Source organism: Triticum urartu, chromosome 5, assembly GCF_003073215.2.
Source record: "Triticum urartu cultivar G1812 chromosome 5, Tu2.1, whole genome shotgun sequence".
In the NCBI taxonomy this organism is placed as follows: domain Eukaryota; kingdom Viridiplantae; phylum Streptophyta; class Magnoliopsida; order Poales; family Poaceae; genus Triticum; species Triticum urartu.
This window is the reverse complement of record NC_053026.1, coordinates 279,988,873-280,012,904: the sequence shown is the minus strand read 5'-3', so window position 1 is coordinate 280,012,904 and position 24,032 is coordinate 279,988,873. Positions and strand designations below refer to the sequence as shown.

Sequence of the window (24,032 nt, the reverse complement as noted above, 5' to 3'; positions counted from 1 at the left end):
GACTTGCAGAATTCAAACTAATAAAAAGATGTAGAATCCATTAGTGATCATGCGTCACCTTGGACTGTTGTATGTGATCGGCTTGGACGGTTGTGCAGCCCTTGGTGAAGATGGTGGCCCTGATTCTATTTGGACTGATGTCCGCGCTCGACTTGGACAAGCACACACGATCAGCACATGGAAGGCCTCATTGAAATGCACTCAACTAGTCCCCAAAATTGAAAAAATGTTAAAGAGGCGGAAGAAAACGAGAGGAAAGCTTCTGACCGCTGCTTTCGAACGGCCCCTCGTTGAACGGCCTTGGTTGGCGGTGCTGAACGGACTAAGGGGGTGGCGGCTGTGAACGGCCTGTACCTCCCTTGGATTCCACCACAAGGCACCAGGGGAAGATGGGGAAGGGCGCAGTCGATGGCGTTGTGCCACAGCAAGGAAATGGGGTTGGGGCCGCTACGACGCTCTAGGGGAGGGAGCCGGTCGGCGGCGGCGCGCTGGGAAAGGGAGTCGGTGCGGATCCAGGGTGTTGTTGCGATGAACGACATGCGGTGGTGGCGTAGAACGGCCTGCAGTGATGGCGTGGAACGGCCATGGTGGCAGTGGGGGAGGAGGGCCTCGCCGGTGAGCAGGCCGGTGGCACGGTGGCGCTTGGCCAGGCGTAGTATGGGGCGGGCGTCGGTTAGGAGGCGTGGGCGGTGCGTGGCCGGGAGGTGGGGGCGGTGCGGCGCCGGAAGATGGGGAGGCGCATTGCCGGAAGGTGGGGCCGGCTCCGGGAAGAAGGGGGGGGCGGGGCGGCACCGAGAAGAAGGTGGGAGGCGGGGCGGCGCCGGGAAGAAGGTGGGAGCGACGCTGGGAAGAAGGTGGGGGCGGTGCCTGGAAGAAGGTGGGGGCCAGGGCGGCGCCGTGAAGAAGGTGGGGGCGGGGCGACACTGGGAAGAAGGTGGGGTGCGGGGCGGCGCCAGGAAGAAGGTGGGGGCGGGGCGGCGCCGGGATCCAGCCGGGGAGAAGGTGGGAGCGGGGCATCACCGGGGTCCAGACAAGAGAGAAGGTGGGGCTGGCCATCACTGGAATCCAGCCGGAGACGGGGATGCAGGAGTGGGTGGGCTAGATTTTCCTTTTTTTCCTTCACGCCCTTTATAGGTCGAGGGGTAACAGAATATTATTCTGTTACCCTCGACCCTATATAGACACGCGCGTGACACAACTACAGCTTCTCGAATCCAACCCACCAGCTCGAACCAGCCCGATAGAAAAGGAAAAGAAAAATCCATCCCGCACAACCCACTAACCCCCCTCCCCCCAAACCACCTACTTTCCCGATCCCATCTCGTCGCCGCCCCATGCCCCGCCTCCGTGCGCCACCAACCTTCGCCCCACCGCCGCGCGCCACCACCCCTTGCGTCGCGGCTGCGCGCCACCACCCCTCGCCCCACCGCCGAGAGCCACCATCCCTCGCCCCGTCGCCGCACGCCGGTAATCCCCGCCCCATGGCGAACCGCGCCTCAACCACCGATGACCTCCGCGTGAAGATTTCCGGCGATGAGATCCGGCGTTTGCTTCTTCTGCGGGTAGAAGGCGGAGGATCCAGCGGTGACGCCCACGCTAGGGATGCAGAGGACACGCATGACGCGCGATGCAAGATGGTGGTCATGGGTGGTGATGCACCTGTGTGCCACTCCATCCATGGCTGACCGCCGCTCGAAGCTGCCCCTGCATGCCGTCGACTCATCCACCCACTGCCCACTGCTTCCTCCCATGTGGCCTTCTTCCTCTGTCCACTACTGGCTCGTCGGCAGTTCTTTTTCACCTACACCTGAAGGTCTGTGTTTCGGCATCTCATCCCCACATCTTCGTATAATTGATGCTTGCTTGACAGTTCATAGACAAGAATTTGAGCGGTGGTCTCTAGCAGTTGCGGATCCAGAAATTCAACTTTGGGCATTCAAATTTTTTTCTCACCCTAACAGAGTTGCAGTTCACGCAATACAAATTGTTCACAATAGCAATAATATCTTACTAGAAGATTAACGAAATTGTTCACTCTACTCCATAAAGTTTTCAAATCAATGTCCTTCCTCCTAAGTTTTGAATGTTATACTGCCTACAATTCAAAGACAATTTATTTGTTATTTTTATGCTAATTAAATCAACCAGATCCTCACTCATGTGACATCTATAGATCTATATCTCTCTATCCGAAAATAAGCAACACACTTAGTTGCGGAATTCACAACACATTCTGTGAACATTGCAATTTCAGAATTGGAAAAGGATTTGCCTTGGGCTTAGAGATTGAGGTTGTTGGCTACACTGGTATGGCATGGACGACTGCAGCCGCGCCGTTCGTCCGGTTGTCCCCACCTTCGGTGCATCGCAATCCCTGTTGGTGGCAGTGGGCGCGGCACCGCGCAGCTTGCCTTTGTCCTCCGTAGTGGTGAAAACCATGGGAGGCTCCATCCCGTTCGGCGTCGGTGGCTTGGTCAAGCTCTCCCTCGCCATACTCGCCATGGGCACACAGCAAGTCAGCAACGTGTCGCCGCCTAGTCCCTGGGCAGATGAAATCGATGGCTGGCTGCATGCGTGAAGACAGCTCACTGTTGCTTCCGAAATGGCTACTAATGGGCCTATACATTGTAGATTATTGTCTCTGTGATACATATATACGATTTTTTTCAGAAAATTTTGGGTGTACATCTGTACACCCATGACCAATGGTGGATCCGCCCCTGGTCTCTAGATATTCTCCTGATATATGTCTAAACAGGACCAAAATTTGCATGTTTTCTGCTTGTATGTTTGTGGTTGAACTATTTAGCTTTTGAGCGAAGTTCAAACTTTCTATGTGTGAAGGTTAAATCAAATTCATCTTCGTAGCTATGAGGTTCAGCCAATTTTCTCGGCTACTGAAACTGATCATTTGATAGGGAATTCAAAAGAAACAACATATATGAGCACACATGAATTTCTTTTGTTTGTTGTAGATGGAGATGTGTGTATGTATACATGTGTTCTGGAGATAGGAGAACTTGTCTGGTGGTGTGTGCGTGCTGCTGCATCCTCTTCCGGCCTCTCTAATTCACACCCTCGGTACAACTTCTATATGCTCTCGTGTTCACAAATCTTTTAGTACTTTTTTCAAAAAAATCTTGTAGTACTATGTAAAGCAAGTGTGGCCAACACATAGTTTAGGTGTCACGGTAGTACTCACTGTTGATGGTGGTCTTCTTTTGTTCCGCTACTACTTTGCCACCTAGAGTAGTACTGCTACTACTTATCATGTTGATAAAACCTTGCGAACAGTACATCTATTTGATTAACAATTCTGTAGGGAGAAAAAGTTCACCGATATACAATCTCTAAGCTCAATATACCAAACTTTTTCTTTAGTAGTTGGCACTGCTCAAGTTTATTTCTTGATGTACACATGATGTCCAAATTCTTCTTTCAGTTCAGTTCAATTTATAAATTTCATTCAGTTTGGCGAGGTGGGGTGTGGCCGTGTGTCTGGTGACGGCCCGCCGCAACGTCATCGGCCGGATCCCGCTCTTAAGTGTATGTTTTGTATGCTTTTCAGTTCACCTACTTAACAACTGCAAGTCCAATTTCCTCATTGTTCCCATGTTCTTCCTGTAGCACGATAGGTGTTATGCCTATATTGATCAAAAGAAGCACATGTTCTTTTCTATTCTTACAAATGAACCTCCACTTCTGTTCTGCTTGAACTTACTTGGCATAAAAATTAGTATTTGTTCTACTATAAAAAACATAAAATGAAATGTCTTGGTGCATGATCGAAGGTGCATATGGAAGCATCCCCATGTCAATTGCAAAGGTTTCTAGGATGTGACATCCATACTTTTGGTTATGAACTAATGATGTATTAGTGCATAAACTGATGCAACACATATGTTGTTTCTTTCCAGGCTACTCTAGATTAGAACAAGTTAAAAGTACTTAATTTCTCAATAGTCTGGTCCTCCTCACCAGATGTTATGTAGTACACATCTTTTTAATACAAATGTTTTAGAAGTTTCTTTTTGAACCTCTCCCAATTAATATACCTGAACTTGATTATCTTTCTAACATGTACTTATACCAGTTTCATTAGATTTTGTGTTAGTGCTTGTAACACAATTAGTTCAGATCTCGATAGACCACAAGTTCAAGTTCACTAGTATTTGTAAATGCTGGTAGCAGTACTAGTATTTACAAAATTGTAACCTAAGAACTAAGCTTGCATCTTGTTACTTCTATGGAAGCATTGACCTCGTAATTTTATTGGACCAACCACTAACATAAGAATTAGACATGGTGCTTAGTGTATTATCTCAATCTTGGTTGTTCTTATAGTGCTTATAATCTTGACATCTTTGATGAATCTAGCCCGAACTGAAGCATGTTGGCAAGCCGGGCGTTGGGCCAACCACTGTCGTTTGTCTACCTCCTTCCCCGGTGAGCCCATGCTCTTCTGCTCTTGACGCTTGAGCCGCCTGCAATTATTTTCTCTGTTCGAAAATTCCCAAAGCATCAGTACTTTGTATCAGGATACACCATGTTATTTCTACAAATTTCCATTATGCTTGTATGTCCAAAATGTGTACATTTACTGCTTTTGATTTGTTGTAGTGCAGAGAAGTTACCCAGTTGCGGGTTGACCTGGAGGCTCCTTCTCCACGTCGACACAGTTGCAGGACCAACGTGCTACTGACCGCGCAAGCTTTCTCAAGGAGCTCGTGTCTAACGATACTGAAAGGAAAAATGGAGTGAAAGTGCTACTACTTTAGTTTTGAACTTCTTATTCAGTCATGCTATTACTGAGTGAAAAATGGAGTGAAAGTGTATTGCAATTGATCCCTCTTAGACCGTGGAAATCCTCTATTTATCCTTTGTTTGCTTGTTTTTTGGTCTGTAATTCAAGAACTTTGACCTTCTTAATTTGGTTTTTGGTTAATTTATTATGCCCGTTACAAACCTTTAAATCTGAAGAGGCTTCTAATAGCAAGAAAATGTGCAGTCGGTGTGGTGTATATGTCATTCATGTATGAAAATGTGAAGTTGGTGTGGTGTATAATTTATTCATGTACATGTATTATATGTGTGAAAACAATTTTATATATGATGAGATGATTGCTACTTCTTTAAATAAGGTATACATGACAGCTTGATGTGCGTGCAAGAATAAAAAGTGTTTAATTATTAATAGCATATAAGTTCAAAAAATAAAATGATGTCAGTTCGTCTATGAAATTTGAGAAAGTTCGTCTATTGACCCGAGGAATATATGCTCAAAGAAAAAACATAACACATTTATTTGGGTAAAAAGTTTATTTTAGTTCAGCTACACGAACCATGTAGGTTCGATGATGATGGTACCATAAGTTCGGACAAGAAAACAAATATGACTTAAAACCAAAAACTTTCACTTCTATAAGGTCAAGTACTATTAATGTGGCTGCTCCATGTAATTAGCCCATTTGTTGGGTGAATCTCCTACTACTTGCTAGCTTTGGAATTGTAAAAACACAATAAGTTCACAATTTAAAACGTTGTAAGTTCAACATGACGTACTAGATAAGTTTTAGGAAAAAGCTCAAACAAAAAGAAACCCCACGGAAATTCAAATGGTAAAAGTTCAGGTCGTGGAATGAGAGAAGTCCGGAACAAAGTTGAAAAAATTGTAGAGTTGGAAAAAACACAATACTTTTCTTTACATAAAATGTCGTTCAGTTCAACGATATAAAACCATGCAAATTCGGGGACGATGATCAATACGAGTGCCGCCGCGAGCGTCGCCGTCATCGCCCGCGCCCCGGCGCCCAATGCTCAGAGTAACGATAATATCATAAACCATTGAAAAGTTATAAGAAAAACGATAGCGCAAAAACAGAGCAAAGTCTAGTATGTGGAAAACACGCTCAGTACAAAACCATACGGGCATCCATTCAAGTACGCTTTTTTGGAACCATTCGAAACTACTGTTAAAAATACCTCAGTACAAACACATACATATATCAGTACAAGTACTCTGTTTTTAGACAAAAAAACAACACAATAGGTTTCACCTTATTCAAAATTACTCTTAAACAGTTGCGAAGTAGAGAAAACGTACAACATGACTAATTTTCGCATTTTCGATAGCTATACAACGGTATATTATTTGCCCCATTTCGACATACTTTTTAAAAAAATCGTGTTCAAAATCAAATTTGACCGTATTCGAATTGTGTAAGGAATTAGAAAAATATTTCTATACGAAAAAGTTGTGCATTTTCCATAGCTTTTCAACGTCGTATCATTTGCGTCAATCCGACAAACCGTTGATAAAAAACGCGAAAATATGTTTCGCCTAAAATTTCACCGTTTTTCAAATTACTTTTAAATTGTATATAATTTGAAAAAATAGTAGATATATGGAAGATGCGGATTTTTACCAGCTTTCCAACGCCATCTTATTTGCTCAATTCCGACAAACCGTTTGAAAATTGAGTCCAAAATACAATTCGCGTTTTCGGGTTTGAAAAAAACGGTTTTTTTTCAAAACTGCTCTTAAACTGTGATGATTTTGCAAAAAAATACTATATATTTGTAGTGTAGATGTCAAGAGCTTTCCAAAGATGTATTACACGCCCCATTCCGACGAAAAGACGATCAGTTCAATGAGATGAAAATCATCAGTACAACCGCGTAAAACCATCAGTTCAAGTAGGGTTCTGTTACGCGAAACAGAATAGCCCAGATATATATATATATATATATATATATATATATATATATCCACTAAGGGTTTTAGTCCTTTAACTTTTAAAAGATCGGCTAGAGATGGCCTTATGACTTGTTTATTTCAGTTCTTCGCGATGTGATACTCTATATGTGCAACTATTTGTTGTGCAGTTCAATTTCATCAATAACAGTTTCAACAATACCACTATGAATTACGATATTTGGTTGTTGTTAAGGATAATGCAGTTAACATGCCTTTTCATTTTTTAACAATAACTAGTGTACTTTAGACCTGCACAATACCAGTTTGAACGACTATTTGCTTGTTTTTAAATGTTATGCCTCATGCAGTTAACACACCTTTCCACTTCTTATTTTGCTTAACTAGTGTGCTTAAGCCTGCACACTGAAGCTATCATCTGTAGATTATGTTGTCTACCATGGATATATTTGGTTGATGTTTAGCCTGTTGTGCTTAACATGCCTTTATATGTACTCATGCAGGACAATATTGAGAACAGTGTTGTTTTTCATCGAGGTTAGTTTCATCGCATTGCTTATATGTACTCACTGTTCAGGATACCAGTAGCTGGTACCATATAGCCTGGGGCTGATAAGGGATTAATCGTCAAATCGGACATTTCACTGAATATATCTGTAACCCATTTATCAGTAGGTTAACTAGGGCCATATTTAATATATCTGAGGCTACATAGCAACATGCATTGTACTGAATGACTAAATATGCAATCCCGGGCTACATAGCAACAAGGAAGAGTGTTACCTTAATGTTCTGATGATGTCTAGGTATACATGTAATAAAATCTTATATAATGGGATGGAGGGAGTGTTGTACTACATCATTTTTCCATTGTTGTTTAGCTTATAATATTAACTTGGTGCTTTTAGGTACATATATCATTGCCAAAGTTCCACACTTTGACCCTTTCTGAGGCAATGAGATATTCATGAACCAACATCAAGTGAGGAAACTGATAAATATTGTTATTAAAATGGGTCCAAAGACGTTAATCAAACTATTTGTTTACACTTTATGCTAGACAACAGAGAACTGCAGGATGGTAAGGAAGAACCATGTAGCCTTCTTTTTACTGCCCATAATGAGTTGTGTTAGATGACAATGTCTGAATCTTTTTTCTTTTCCAGTGGATCCTGAAGCAGATTACTCAAGATTACCTCTCAAACTACATGATTGGCGGCCGGCCATCACTAGATGGAGGGTCTTATTCATTGGGATTTCAACCCGGGCCTTAAGGTCGCGGCTCGGGTGCGTTGTCATTTTGGCACCACGGTGCACTTCTCTCCTTCGGTGTGATCCAAGGAATTCTTCTTGGTCATCTACTTTTCCTCTACTTCCTTCATCTTGTCGGATGAATCTGTGAGCATTGCTCTTGAATGCTGTATTGGTGGCCTAGCCTCTGGTTTCAATATCTTTTGTCTGGGTGATCGAAGATTTCGGTTTTCTCTGGCCTCTAACAAGGTTGGTCACTTCATCTATCATCTCAAAGACAGAATTTGGCCCGACTTTGTATGTCATTTTCAACTTTTCCGGCCTCATGTCCATGACTACTCTGTTGATGATGAGTGTTGGCATGCTGATGAAAGAATTGTTGCGGTTGCGCCACGTTCTTCTATGGCCATCAGTTCCAAAGGATTATTTTTAGCGAATAACCAAGGGCAGAGCTCTACGTTTCTCCATAATGGTTGCTCGCCGGAGATCCTTACTCCGGCGATCGGTGTTGACACCACGCCGATTCTGGACAATTTTGGTAACTCTGTTAAGCCCATTCAATGCAATGAAGAATTACCGGACCTCATAATTGGCAATTTCGCATTTAATGAGGGACAAATTGGCTATCAAGGATTTATTGATCATCATCAATGTTCACAGAAGAATATTCAAATTGGTGGTTTTTCTCTCAATTGGTCCACCAACGTTCGGGGTTATCGGTGTTTTGTTGGGAATAGCTTTAAGCTAGCCTACTGGAATTCAATTCCCACTTTCATTATCATTTATATTCTGGATCAACTACGCTTTGGCTATTCACCTCAGCATATTGCTACCATTTGGGACTTGAAGCACATTCCGCCACTGGACTACATTTACAAGAGGATTAATAAATGTTCTAATTGTAATATGTCGGGTCACCTAGCCAGTAACTGCCCTTCTAATGATGGTGCTACCTCCGATTTATCTAATGGGTCACAATCCTATCCTGTTTTGATCATGGCCCTTGAGCCCATCAGACCTCCTGAGCCCACTAAAATTTTTGTTGTTCGGGTCTGTTACTTGTGGTTCCTCACACCACTATTTTTTTGATTGCCCGACCTATTTTAAGTGCTCTTCTTGTGGAAGATTGGGCCACACCTCTTGGGCCTGTGGTTCTGCCCCTTGTTTCATATGGAAGCCCAAAATTACAAGGAAACGTCATACTGATTCTTCTCTTGGAAAATATCCCCTCCCTAGGCAGGAAAATATCTCCGGCTTTTATTCATTCGAATTTGGCTAATGCCGATCCTTATCATCTTGGGGATGGCAATATCTTTAATGCAGAGTCAGTATTGGCAAGTCCTGCTAGCAATCCAATCAATCAGTCACCGTCTAATTATCTGACCAAACTTGTCACGACCACTGGGAGACCAAGCAGGACCATTCGATGTTCATCGTGTGGCGACCCTGGGCATGTTGCCACCTCCTGCCCAGCCAACCAAAGGACAAAGGGGGAGTTTGGGTTCCCAAGACCGCTGCCGATACGCATTCCATCACCCAGCCCGCCTCCTCCCCTATCTCGCACCAAGCTCCCCTCTCTGCTCCAATGGCGAACTATCCGGTCAATGTCGTCCCTTACCTCCCACAGGGTATGACCATTGAACTCAGCCCCGCTGATCGGAAGGTGCGCGATGACATGGTGATCGGCCCCAACCCGCCGATGCGGCATGACTTCCTTGCCATTGCTGAGGTTAACAGGTTCGTCCCGTTCCACCGCAAGGCAGATCTGCGCCATACCATTAAGGGCATGCTCCATGAATCCAACTTCTTCCCAATTGAGGTAGATGACTATCTGCTTGGCATTGGCATTTTTGGGTTTGTGGATTCTATGGTTAGATATACTGTTGTGGGCACAACCTTTGAGCTTGATGAGGATGATGAAAATATGAACACAGTAGTCTCTTTTGTCCCTCATGATGCTGCCATTAACATGCGCATGACTAGTTATGGGCCTCAGATTTGGATACTTTATGTTGGTTTTCCTCATGACTATCAGACATCTCATTATATTCATAAATCTGTTGATAAGTTTGGGGAGTTGATTACTTGGCATAACCCGAGAGCGGACAGAAAGATTGTGTTGATCAAGTGTCGTGTGATTAGCTTGCGTTTCGTGCCAAAGAGCTTCGTTATGCGTCAGATGGGAGGAGAGAGGCATAACTGGACTGTTTGTGTCACAATGTTAAGAAGCAGCGACTGGAATTTCCACCTGCCTGAGGTCCCGCCGGCTGGTGAGGATCCACCGCCGGAGGATGGTATCCCACACCCCCTATATGGGCAGGGACTCACTGCTGAACAGCTTTATCAAGCCCAACTGCATAACTGGATGGCACAGAACGCTGCTACTAATGATGTGCAGCAACAAGGTGGACAACAGGATGTTCAGGCCAATGATGTACACTTTCAGGTTAACTGGGGGGAATGGCCTCCTTCCCCTCCTCACACACCATCGGTTTTGTACAATTTTCAGCAATGGCTTGCTGCAGAAGGATTACAGGTGCAAGATGGTGTGCTGCCTGCCAACAATCTTCATGATAGCCCTGGAATGGCTTGGAATGACTCTATTTCTGCCTATACTAGCACCGACTCCAGTGCCACTCTGTCTGACAGCTTTGTTCTTGTGCCAGCAAATGTTCTTCACTCCATGGTTACTGGAACTAGCTGTGCTACTGCCCCTGTTGTGATACCTGGGGAAAGCACTCTGACTGAACATGTTCTGTCTGCTGAAGATACCTCTGAAGTTGTTGTCGCACCAACCCGTGTCAACTCTCTGACAATTGATCTCTCCCTCTCCACAGCGGGCTTGCATATTGAGATGACGTCCCAGGGAGATACTGTCTCCTCCATGCTACTGAATCCTGGAATTCCTTTTGTCAGAATCAACACTTTCCTCACAGCTGCTATAATGCCAATCATTACTAGTTATGGCCCCTGGAGCTCTGGGCTTGGTTTTAGAAACAACAGCATTGACATGAAAGTGGTTCTTTCTGAAGATAGTGGCTCGTTTGTGGTTTCCCAAGCTTCCATGACCACTCACCTTGTCTCCTCGGTCTCTTGCACAAACCTGATGCCTGGTTTGTCGGCTTGGATGCTTTCGGCTTAGGAAATTGTTGCTACTGGTCTGCCCCTGCTGGACATGGCTTCAAGCATTGTCCCTGCGGTTGCAGCTTCTGAATCGGTGGGCTTGGGACTTGTGCTTGAGAACTCATCTACTTCTAATGTCAGTTTGGGCTCTTCAGTGCCATCTGCTGATGATATGACCGTCCTTGCTCTGACATAAACAGAGGATTTGTCTGAGACATCTGGTTTTGCTTCGGTTGGGCATCGTGGAAATACTGTGGCTCCAGATTGTTCCATTGTTCTGCGCAGGAGTACTCACTCTGACAAATATGATGGTTTCAAAGTGCCTTCTGTTGCGGACATGTCAACCAAAAACTCCAAGGTCAAGCCAAGGACTGTGCCTTCTGCCTCCTCTGTCAAGATCTCCGACAACAATGAAGCCATAACAACTACTGCACCACCACCGCCTACTCCAATTCAGGTGATTCAGCATATTGGTACAACCCTTTGCGCCATTCCAGCCACGGAGCTCTCGGAGGAAGCTCTTCTTTCTGATAAGGAGGCGGGGCCATCTTCAGCCTCTGCCTAGCCTTTTATTTATGCTCTCGCTACCTTTTATTATGGTTCTGTCAGTTAATTGGAACGTTCTTTGCTGGAACGTCCGGGGTTTGAACTCTGATGCCAAGCAGCTAGCCCTAACCAACGCCATCAACTCTAGTGGTTGTGTTGTTATTTGCTTGCAGGAAACTAAAATGGCCTCTTTTGATAATGCGTTCATTAAATCCTGCTGCCCGCGAAGCTATGATAAATTCGATTTTGTCCCCTCCCGGGGAGCCTCTGGTGGTCTCATTACAATCTAGAACAGCTCCATTTTTCATGCAGATATTGTTTCTTCTGATGATTTCGCTCAGGTCATTAATTTAAAATCAATGCAGTCCACTCACCGTTGGATTCTTGTGAATGTATATGGACCCTGTCAGGGGGATTAGCGACTAGCATTCATTCAATGGCTTGTCCAATTAAACATCCCTGATAATGAAGATTGGCTGTTAGTCGGCGACTTTAATTTCATCATAAGCCCAGACAGCCACAATAAACCAGGTGGTAATCTTAATGACATGATAACCTTTAACGATTTCATCCATTCACAAGCCCTCATTGAATTACCTATTAAAGGTCGATCGTTCACGTGGAGCAATATGCAAACCGACCCCCTTTTAGAGCAACTAGATTGGTTCTTTACTAGCTCCAATTGGACCACTTCCTACCCCAAGACCATGTTAAACCCCTAGGGAGACCAGTTTCGGATCATATTCCTTGTGTTGTAACAATTGAGATATCCATACCAAGATCAAAGGTGTTTCGTTTTGAATCTTATTGGGTCCAGCATCATGGCTTTTTTGATATTGTCCAGCAAGTTTGGGACAGACAGATTCGGTCCAACAATATGGCCACGGTTCTTTGCAGAAAGCTAAAGGCTCTCAGACATGCCCTTAAGGTTTGGAGCAAAGGGATTTCTAGACTTTCTATTGCAATTGAAAATTCCAATAAGGCACTTTTTGAACTTGATGAGTTGGAAAACAAACACCCACTATCATTACCAGAAGCAAACTTTAGGGGGATTCTAAAGTCACATATTCTTCGCCTCTTATCTTATCAACAACAATATTGGAAAAAACGTTGCACTATACGTTGGGTTAAATTCAGAGATGAGAATTCAAAGTTCTTTCAAGCGATGGCCTTTGAGCGGATGAGAATTAACAACATTGCCTCCCTGACAACTGACAACGACACCATTGTGGAGGATCATGTTTCAAGCAAAGGTTGGGCTCAGCATCACATCATGATATGAAATTCAATCTTGATAGAATCATTAAAAAAGTTGATGGGTTAGATAATCTTAGTGTTCCTTTCACCATGGAGGAGATCGATAATGTTATTAAGCTCATGCCAGCCGATCGTGCACCTAGCCCCAATGGCTTCAACGGTGCGTGTCGGTGTCAAAACCGGCGGATCTCGGGTAGGGGGTCCCGAACTGTGCGTCTAGGCCGGATGGTAACATGAGGCAAGGGACACGAAGTTTTACCCAGGTTCGGGCCCTCTCGATGGAGGTAAAACCCTACGTCCTGCTTGATTAATATTGATGATATGGGTAGTACACGAGTGTATCTACCACGAGATCAGAGAGGCTAAACCCTAGAAGCTAGCCTATGGTATGATTGTTGATGTGTATGTTGTCCTACGGACTAAAACCCTCTGGTTTATATAGACACCGTAGAGGGTTAGGGTTACATAAAGTCGGTTACAATGGTAGGAGATCTGAACATCCGTATCGCCAAGCTTGCCTTCCACGCCAAGGAAAGTCCCTTCCGGACACGGGACGGAGTCTTCAATCTTGTATCTTCATAGTCCAGGAGTCCGGCTGAAGGTATAGTTAGGCTATCCGAACACCCCCTAATCCAGGACTCCCTCAGTAGCCCCTGAACCATGCTTCAATGACGACGAGTCCAGCGCGCAAATTGTCTTCGGCATTGCAAGGCGGGTTCCTCCTCCAAGTACTTCATAGAAGATTTTAAACACAAAGATAGTGTCCGGCTCTGCAAAATAAGTTTCCACATATTGCCATAGAGAGAATAATATTTACATAAATCTAATCTGCTGACGTATTCCGTGTCAACGACGGGCCTTCAACCTGTGGGAGTTCGACCCGGCGCAACATCGAACTCTAAATAGGCTCTTCGACACGACGTACGAAGATGCCTGGAGGATGCTTTTCAAGGGCGTCGAGGCTCCCGCATCCGCTGTCGAGGATCACGGATTCAGTACTCAGCATCGCGCTCATGCGGTAAGCTGTTTTTGTATCGGTTTTTCATAGTTTGACTCTATGCGGGATCTAAGCTCCCTTATCTTTGACAGGATTGGGAGGTGACGTCCGGACAGATCAACTGTCCGGCTCCTTTGCCCGAAGGCCCAGTGGACGCTCGCTTGGCGAAGCTGCTGGTTCCGGCGCCCTATGTGGTGCCGGAGAAGAAGGCCACGCAAAGGGCCACGGGGACTCGAAAGAGTGCCCGGCGCCAGGAGGTGTCGGACTCATCATCCGACGGTCCCGAAGCGCTTTCCTCTCGTGAAGACGAGGAGGAAGAAGAAGAAACCTCTCCCCCTCCAGCGGGAGGAGAGAAGAAAAGGAAGGCCGCCCTCTTTGAGGAGGTCGGAGGGTCCAAGAAGGGGAAAACCCTTCCCCCGGACTACTCCGCCGACGCCGACGACGGCGGAGAGGAGTGGCAGCCCCGGGCCAAGCTCCTGGCAAAATCGTAAGTATCTGGATACCAGAGTAATTCATAGTACTCGTTTATTGCACAGCTTTCCCTTATGTCGAAGATGCTTATGCAGCCCACCCAGAGACCGGCTCGACACGTCGTCGAGCGGCTCACTGGACCCGTCGGATGTGAACTCACTTCCGACGGCTTCCTCCCCCCGCCCTACGGATGACACCGAGGTGTTGTCCCAATAGGTTCCAAGCAGGGAGGAGGTGGTCCCTGAGGCGCCGCAAGGCGACCTCCCGGGCTCCAGGAGTAAAGGGGATGAAACCCCCCGGGGCTCCAAGTCCGGCTCTAGGCCGGACACCGCTCCAGAACCTTCAAAGGTTCCGGAGTCCGGCGGGGGACCTCCTTCCAAGAGGAGCAAGTCCACCATGCCGGCGGCCCCCGTCCAACCGGACGCGCAAGACAATATGTTGGAGGCGCTCCAAGGCGCCTCCATCGACGAGGAGCACCGCGCTGTTATGAGTGCGGTGGTCCAGAAGGTTCAGTCCGCTAAGAGCAGACTGACTGAAGCTTGTACTAGCCTTTTGACAGGCTTTGAGGTAAGTAAATAATGTGTAAATAATATTACCGCATAGACAGTAGCCCCTGATGCTCTGTTGGGCGTTCGGGAAGAAAAGCCGAATAGAGGATCAAAGAATTCGCAGGAGTCTAACAAAATGAGTCAATATGCATACGCAGGCTTCTCTGCTGGTGTCCGCCGTACTGACTGCGGAAGTGGACACGCTGAAGCGCAGCCTCGAGAAGTCCGAGCAAGAGCTCGGGCGTGCGAAGAAGCAGCTCGAGGAGAAGGAAGGTAAGAAATACCTTGGTTGAATGTGTATATATAAAAAAGGTGCAATTGCAAGAAATGACAGGATTAACATGGCTATTGTAGGCGCCACATCTGAGGTGGCGACCCTTAAGCAAGCGCTGCTCGAGGCCGAGAAGAGTGCGGCCGCGGAGCACACCGAGCGGGAGAGGTATGAGGCCGAGGTTGGCAAGGTGCGGCAAGAGCTCCAGGTTCTCATGATGAAACATGAGAGTTTGGAGCTTGACTCGAAGACGCGAGCGTCCGAGCTCGCGGCGACTATTGAAAATGCCAAGTCTGCCAAGACCGAATCCTAGAAGACCCTCCAGGAGTTGGATGAGGTGAAAAAGATAGCGGCGGGTAAGGCATTCTTTATGCAAAGTAAACACATAAACGTGAGTTACTTGATAGTTACCCGAATCCGGAGCTCTCCAGGGGCATTTGCAGATCTTCCCCGGAGTGTATCCGATGTCGCCGCATTCTATCGAGCCGAGGAGGGCGGCTCGACGGAGAAGGTGTTCTGGTCTCAGTATGCTGAGGCCGGACACCCCGTGCCCCTGAGCGACCAGCTGAAGCAACTGGTCGAGCTCCACAAGGCGGCCGAACAGCCATGAAGGGCCTCCTAGTTCAGATGTGGCCTAGAGAGGCTCTGCCTGGGAGCTATTTCGGGCTGGTGCGGCGGCTGGTGGAGGCAGGTCCAAGGCTCGAAGTCATCAAGCGCTCCGTCTGTATTGAAGGTGCCCGTAGGGCCTTTGCCCGTGCGAAGGTGCACTGGGGCAAGCTGGATGCGGAGAAGCTTGTGAAGGACGGGCCACCAGCGGGGAAAGAGCATCGCAAGCCCGAAAATTACTATAAGGATGTTCTGAAGGGTGCCCGCCTTGTGGCGGATGAATGTACTAGGGATGTAATATTTGAGTAAAACTCGCTCGTTTTTGTCCTGTGCGCTGAAAACTTGTTCATATGCGCTAAGAATGCTGCTTGAATTTAAAATATTACCTTTTGTGCGGCTGTTTATCAATACGGAGAGATGGCGAGTTGTCGGCTTCTGCCCCCTTGCCGCTAGTGCTGGGGTGTTCGGGGATAAACCTGGGCGCTCTTTTTCCCATATTTGGGTCCTTCGAGGGAGGTTCTCAGACCAACGAACGAGGCAATCGGACTATAATGCATGAACACTCTCACTTAGCCATAGAATTCTATAATTTTAAATTTCGGCGAAGCCCCTAGTATTCGGAAGACCGAGTTCGGGGCGCTATCCACGCCTTGGCCGGACAGAGCCGACTCCTCGCCCTAAGAGGCATAAGTCTTTAGGGACTCGAAAAAACCTCTCGAACAACGACTAGCTCTTGCTTCATCATGACAGTCAGTTTTAGCTTTCTCCACTGAGGTGCTCGGCCCAGCTCAACTGGGGCACAATCGCAGTGGTTCTCCTAGTGCTACCTTAGCCGATATAGCGGAACGTAAGGCACCAAAACATAGGAGCCGGGCAAACCCAACTATTGACCCAAGACATGATTCGGAGCCGATGCATATAATGCTATAAGTTCGGGGTGCCCCACTTGTGGAAGTGTTCGGACTTCTCACACCATATTGAGGGGTGTTAAAAGCCCCTGGCGTATTTTGGCCGTACCAAGTTGTACGGGTGCAACATGTCGTTAAGGAACATTTATTTAAAAAAGATAATGCAAAAATAGACAAAAGCTATGCTTTGTTTATTAAAAATAGTTGCGATCAAAGCAGAACGATACAAGTAATGCGATAAACGAAAAGTTGGACTATGTAACACGTCTGCTCCAGGGGCAAGCTGCGGAATAGTATGCGAAACAGGTATACTGCTCGTGATAGAGACCACCTGGGATTTCCGTAATGCGGCACGGCTTGTCTGCTTCCCTGGTTCTTGCATCGTTTGTGCGGCAATTGAACTGCTGAACAGGCCTTCCGAAGAATAGAGTCCTGGAAGTAAGAGAAAAGTAAAAAAAATCGGCAACCCCTGGTGTGGTTTAAGCCGTGTTTTGGGCGTGCCGTGATGGTGCCCCTCCCCCTATGCCCATGGTATTTCTAGAGCGTAGTTATGTACGCGAAGTACTAGCGTCGCCTTTTTGCGAGGGTTGGGGTTGGGGCTGCATTGCTACGCCTGCTCGGAATGTGCCAGGCGGTCTTGTTGTAGGTTACTCCGGGCGCGCTTGACGGTGTCCAGACGTTTAATGGCCGGACTGGAGAACTGCCTGGAGAGGCTGCTTTGTACTTCCGCTGCAAGGGCCGCCGTGTGCTCCTCCGTTCGGAGGGAGCGTTCGGTGTTTCCATTGACCGTAATTACTCCACGAGGGCCTGGCATCTTGAGCTTAAGGTATGCGTAGTGTGGTACCGCATTGGATTTGGTGAATGCGGTTCGTCTGAGCAGTGCATGATAGCCACTGCGGAATGGGACTATGTCGAAGATCAATTCCTCGCTTCGAAAATTATCCGGGGATCCGAAGGCCACTTCAAGTGTGACTGAGCCTATACAGTTGGCCTCTACACCTGGTATTACGCCTTTAAAGGTCGTTTTGGTGGGCTTAATCCTCGAGGGATCGATGCCCATTTTTCGCACTGTATCCTGGTAAAGCAGGTTCAGGCTGCTGCCGCCGTCCATGAGGACTCTAGTGAGATGAAATCCGTCAATAATTGGGTCTATAACCAATGCGGCAAATCCGCCATGACGGATGCTAGTGGGATGGTCTCTTCGATCAAAGGTGATCGGGCAGGAGGACCATGGGTTGAACTTTGGGGCGACTGGCTCTACCGCGTATACGTCCCTTAACGCGCGCTTCCTCTCCCTTTTGGGGACATGGGTGGCGTATATCATGTTCACCGTCCGCACTTGTGGGGGAAAACCCTTCTGTCCATTGTTGTTCGGCGGCCGGGGCTCCTCGTCGTCATCGCTATGCAACCCCTTGTCTTCATTGTCGGCGCTTAACTTGCCTGCCTGCTTGAACACCCAACAGTCCCTGTTGGTGTGATTGGCCGGCTTTCAGGGGTGCCATGTATTTGGCACAAGCGGTCGAGTATTCGGTCCAAGCTGGACGGGCCCCTAGGATTCCTTTTGAATGGCTTTTTCCGCTGATTGGATTTAGAGCCTCTGAATCCGGCATTAACTGTCGTGTCCTTAGCATTGTCGCCGTTAATGCGGCGCTTCTGCTTGTTGCGACGCGACATGCCACTAATGTCCCTGGTGTCCGAACTACCAGGGTTCTTGGTCATATTGTTGCTACGAGCAAGCCAGCTGTCTTCTCCCGCGCAAAAGCGGGTCATGAGTGTCGTGAGTGCTGCCATAGATTTCGGCTTTTCCTATCCGAGGTGCCGGGCCAGCCACTCGTCACGGATATTGTGCTTGAAGGCGGCTAGGGCCTCAGCGTCCGGACAGTCGACTATTTGATTTTTCTTTGTTAGGAACCGTGTCCAGAATTGCCTGGCCGATTCCTCTGGCTGTTGAATTACGTGACTTAGGTCATCGGCGTCTGGGGGTCGCACATAAGTGCCCTGGAAATTGTCGAGGAATGCGGCTTCGAGGTCCTCCCAACAACTGATTGATCCTGTTGGCAAGCTGTTAAGCCAATGCCGAGCTGGTCCTTTAAGCTTGAGTGGGAGGTATTTGATGGCGTGAAAATCGTCGCCGTGGGCCATGTGGATATGAAGGAGATAGTCCTTGATCCATACCACAGGTCTGTTGTGCCATCATATGATTCGATGTTTATGGGTTTAAAACCCTCGGGGATTTGATGATCCAATATTTCGTTTGTAAAGCACAGTGGGTGTGCGGCGCCTCTGTACTGGGCGATATCATGACGTAGCTCCAATGAGCTTTGTCTACTGTGTTCGGCCCTGCCGAATTTGTGGCCGGTGTGACGGTTACCGCCTCGAGCCGTGGGGTGCCCACGCGATCCGTAGATCGATCGTGTTTGCCTTGCCTTGTCCTCCAACATGTCTCGTAAGTCCGGCGCATATTCCCGTGCCTTGGTACGGGGTGTGGCTTGAGCGGAGGGCCAGGAGGCCTCTCTGTCGCGGCCACGAGGTGGCCGTTCGGCCGCATCAAGTGCTTCCTCCTCTAATCGGGGTAGCAACCTGCGCTTTGGGTAACTCTTGGAGGGGCGCTCGAGTTTATGCTCTTCGGCCGCAAGGACTTCAGTCCATCTGTCAACCAGCAAATCTTGATCAGCTCTGAGCTGTTGCTGTTTTTTCTTGAGGATTCTTGCCGTGGCCATAAGCCTGCGTTGGAAACGCTTTTGCTCAACGGGATCCTCTGGCACGACGAATTCGTCGTCGTCGAGGCTTGCCTCGTCTTCGGAGGGAGGCATATAATTATCGTCCTCGACCTCTCTGTCTGTCGCTCTCTCATGAGGGCTGGTTTCTCCATCCTCCTGTGCTAAACCTTGCTGGAGGGGGTTTTCTTCGGCACTCTCCGAAGTATTATTATCTCTCGTGCTGGAATCACCATTTTTGTGTTGGCGGGATTTTGAGCGGCGCCGCTGATGCCGGCGCTTTTGCTGTTTCTTGGAGGGGTCATCCTCCGCTATTCCATCGCCATCTCCCTCTTTTGGGGTGTCCACCATGTATATTTCATATGACGAGGTGGCTTTCCAGGGCCTAGTAGGCGCTGGTTCTTCATCATCTCCTTCATCGGTGTCCATACCGTCGATGTCTTCGGAGTCGAAGTTGAGCATGTCGGTTAAGTCGTCGACAGTGGCTACAAAGTGGGTGGTGGGTGGGTTTTGAATTTCTTCATCGTCCGTACCCCAACCTTGCTGACCGTAGTCCGGCCAGGGCTCTCCTGATAAAGAGAGAGACTTCAGTGACTTCAGGATATCGCCGAAAGGCGAGTGCTGAAAGATGTCCGCGGTCATGAACTCCATGATCGGTGCCCAATCGGATTCGATCGACAGGGGCGCGGAGGGTTCGGAGTCCGGAGAAGAATCCGGCTCCATGGAGTCACGAGTCTTGTAGAGTACGGGGCTGGTGTTCGGCTCAACCTCGCCGTTGGGATCACAGCCCCCGAGGGGGCGTCCAACCACCCATCCTCGATCGGCGCGGTTGGCTCCGAACTAAGTGTCAGAGCCGATGCGGGTGCGGCCTCTAGGGCACTGTTCGGCGGCAGAGCTAGATCATGCTCATCGTGACAGTGCGGCGCGCTCGGCAGTGGTTCGAATCCGTCGAAGATCAAGTCCCCGTGGATGTCAGCCGTGTAGTTTAAACTTTCGAATCTGACCTGACGGCCAAGGGTGTAGCTTTCGATCTGCTCTAGATGGCCAAGTGAATTGGCCCGCAGTGCGAAGCCACCAAAGACGAAGATCTATCCGGGGAGGAAGGTCTCACCCTGGACTGCATCGCCATTGATGATCGTAGGAGCCATCGGGCCTAACGGCGACGGCACAGAGGAACTCTCAATGAAAGCACCAATGTCGGTGTCAAAACCGGCGGATCTCGGGTAGGGGGTCCCGAATTGTGCGTCTAGGCTGGATGGTAACAGGAGGCAAGGGACACGAAGTTTTACCCAGGTTCGGGCCCTCTCGATGTAGGTAAAACCCTACGTCCTGCTTGATTAATATTGATGATATGGGTAGTACAAGAGTGGATCTACCACGAGATCAGAGAGGCTAAACCCTAGAAGCTAGCCTATGGTATGATTGTAGATGTGTATGTTGTCCTACGGACTAAAACCCTCCGGTTTATATAGACACCGGAGAGGGTTAGGGTTACATAAAGTCGGTTACAATGGTAGGAGATCTGAACATCCGTATAGCCAAGCTTGCCTTCCACACCAAGGAAAGTCCCTTCCGGACACGGGACGAAGTCTTCAATCTTGTATCTTCATAGTCCAGGAGTCTGGCTGAAGGTATAGTTCGGCTATCCGAACACCCCCTAATCCAGGACTCCCTCAGTGTGTTTCTGAAATCTTGTTGGCACATTATCAAGCACGACTTCTATAAGCTCTGCAATCAATTTTTTGATGGTAATCTCAACCTTGAAAGCATAAATGATGGTTTCATCACGTTAATACCCAAAGATAATGCTCCATCATCAGTCAATGACTATCGACCGATCACTTTGTTAAACTGATGCCTCAAAGTCCTAACCAAACTACTTGCCAAACGTCTGCAAAGAGTGATCCTTCGTATAATTCATAGAAACCAATATGGATTCCTCAAAGGTCACACCATCAAAGATTGCCTTGCTTGGGCATTTGAATACATTTACCAATGGCAGGCCTCTTATAAAGAAATTGTGCTACTTAAGCTTGACTTTGCCAAGGCGTTCGACACTATTGATCATAAAGCCATGCTAACAATAATGAAGAATATGGGTTTTAATGACAAATGGGTCGGTTGGGTGAAATGCATCTTTGGGTCTGGTAAATCTGCGGTTCTCTTGAACGGGGTACCTGGTCGACAATTCCATTGTAAATGCGGGTCCGGCAAGGCGATCCCTTTTCGCTCCTGGTGTTTGTATTGGCGGCTGATCTCTTGCAAGCAATAATCAATGACGCCTACTCTAGAGGAGCAATTCAGCTGCCTTTCCCCTCGACCAATCAAACGGACTACCCAGTCATTCAATACGCGGACGACACCATTCTAGCCATGCCAGCATGCACATCGCAAACAATGATCATCAAAGATATTCTCTCAGACTATGCAACCTCTATTGGCCTAAAAATAAACTTCCACAAGTCAACTCTGATCCCCATAAACTGTCATGAAGACACGTACAACTGCCTTGCTACCATCTTCGGGTGTGTGGTTGGTAAAATGCCTTTCACCTACCTCGGTTTGCCTATGGGGACGACCAGGCCATCAGTGCTAGACCTTTTCCCTCTTGTCTGTCGGGTGGAACGAAGGCTTTCTGCTACACTCAACATGATCTCTTATGGGGGTAAACTATCACTTCTCAACTCGGTCATAACCTCCCTAATCATCTTTGCACTTTGTACTCTCAAGTTGCCAGCTAGCATTATTGAACTACTAGACAAAATCAGACGCAAATGCTTATGGACCAAAAAAACGGAGAATGGGGATTCTTGCAACTCTCTTGTGGCTTGGGACATGGTCTGTCAACCCAAGGTTTCGGGAGGCCTCGGTGTCATTAATCTCAAGGTACAAAGTGATGCACTTCTGCTAAAATACCTCCACAAATTCTATAACCGATGGGACCTGCCTTGGGTGGACCTTATATGGAACACGTATTATAGCAACAAGATCCCACATGCAGCTGATCCCTGCGGGTCTTTTTGGTGGCAGGATGTGATGAAACTAATGCCAATTTACCGTGGGATTACCAAAGCCCAAGTACACACGGGGAAGGACATACTCTTTTGGAAGGATCATTGGACGGATGGTATTCTGGCAGAAACACATCCGCGGGCTTTCTCTTTTGCCACCCAGGAGGATATTTCTGTTAGAGATTTCTTGGGGGCCATGACTTTGCGCGAAATGTTTCATCTGCCGCTTTCGGTCCAGGCGCATGCAGAGACTAGAGATCTTCAACGGCTGGTACGTTACATTCAACTGTAAGATAGCCTCTCGGGGAATGATAGCTGGAACTATACTTGGGCGACTCAGACGTACTCGGCCAGCAAACACTATAACTTTTACTTCAGGGAGGTTCGGGCCCATCAAACTTATACCTGGCTATGGAAGTCTAAGGTTACAATGAAAATAAAGGTTTTTGGGTGGCTCCTTCTGTCTGATAGACTCAACACCAGAAACATGCTGAAGCGAAGACACTACAACATTGGCAATGACTATACTTGCCCCCTCTGGTAGTCCAACGTGGAAGAAACACTTGAACATCTTTTCTTTGATTATTCCTTCAGCAAGGATTGCTGGTCTCATATTGCCATCTGCTGGAGTTCTCAATGTTCACGTTTAGATTGGATAAGCACAGCTAAAACAGCATGGAACAAGCCAATGTTAATGGCAATATTTCTACAAGCAGCATGGAGCATCTGGAAGGAAAGGAAAATTAAAGTCTTCAGAAGAATAACACCCACGAAATCATCCTGGATTTCAAGACTAAAATAGGATCTTTCTCTCCTAACTCATAGGGTTGGAGAAAAACACACCTCCTTTCTCACCTCCTTTGTAGCTACTCTTTGATTTGTTTACCTCCACCCCCCCAACCATCCCCAAAGGGGATGACATGTACAAAACCATATGTAAATCCTCTCATTCATTAATTTAATTACACAGTAGGAGGCGCTCCTACTGCTTCAGGTGTCAAAAAAGGGGGGGTTGGACTAGAGTCTTGCATGCCTTCTGCATCCAGGAGAGCACAATAGGGCCATTCTGCTTCACCTTGTTTAGCAACCGGAATGTCTGTTGCCTCTTTCTTTACCATCTATAATAGTACAAGTATAGAACCTTGGTTCATCATTCTTTATTTGGTGCTTATGTAATTCTTAAACATATGTACCTGCGAAACGAATAATGCATTGGTTGTCTGAACCTGATGGATATGAATAAAGCTATAGCCTATTTTCAAGTTTAAATTAGGTACAATTTTAAATAGCAGCAATTAAATTAGGGTGAAATTACAGTGTGCGGGTCATTACGGCGCACACTGTTAATAAAAGCACAGCGTGTGCGATATACATCATAATCTGACACGGTTTACGGAGAGGAAATGTGTGTAACAATGCACATAGTTGTCATTTGCAACGTGTGTGTGATGCTAGACACTATCACATACGGTGCGGGAAAACTAAGTGTGTGTGATCGCCTACCTATCGTACACGGTTTATAATCATGAACTGTTTGTGATGTGCCAGGCATCGTAAAACTCTGGTGCCTGGAATCTGCCTGGAAAACTCCTATGCTTGGAATCTGCCTGG

At 47.2% G+C, this 24,032-nt stretch overlaps 1 protein-coding gene across 9 annotated transcripts; it reads left to right on the top strand.

The window, feature by feature from the left end:
• The first annotated feature begins 1,201 nt into the window (after nucleotides 1–1,201).
• LOC125508602 lies at nucleotides 1,202–4,949 on the top strand. 9 transcript variants are annotated; one of them, XM_048673362.1, is made up of 5 exons: nucleotides 1,205–1,813; nucleotides 2,976–3,081; nucleotides 3,471–3,546; nucleotides 4,378–4,446; nucleotides 4,626–4,949. In XM_048673362.1, the coding sequence occupies exons 1-5, from the start codon at nucleotides 1,603–1,605 to the stop codon at nucleotides 4,647–4,649; spliced, it is 486 nt and encodes a 161-aa protein (XP_048529319.1). In that variant the 5' UTR covers nucleotides 1,205–1,602; the 3' UTR covers nucleotides 4,650–4,949. The 9 variants fall into 9 exon arrangements, 5 of the variants coding, with proteins under 5 accessions (XP_048529319.1, XP_048529316.1, XP_048529318.1 ...); XM_048673359.1 differs by having other exon boundaries at nucleotides 3,443–3,546; XM_048673361.1 differs by having other exon boundaries at nucleotides 3,443–3,546; nucleotides 4,621–4,949.
• The last annotated feature ends 19,083 nt before the right edge of the window (nucleotides 4,950–24,032 follow it).

Excerpts from the sequence above, each read along its gene's own strand:
- LOC125508602 (XM_048673358.1), top strand. The coding sequence starts at position 1,603 with ATGCAGAGGACACGCATGACGCGCGATGCAAGATGGTGGTCATGGGTG. Across the intron at positions 3,082-3,470 it reads CTCTCTAATTCACACCCTCG|TTTGGCGAGGTGGGGTGTGG; the intron begins GTACAACTTCTA and ends AATTTCATTCAG. Across the intron at positions 3,547-4,377 it reads GCCGGATCCCGCTCTTAAGT|CCCGAACTGAAGCATGTTGG; the intron begins GTATGTTTTGTA and ends TGATGAATCTAG.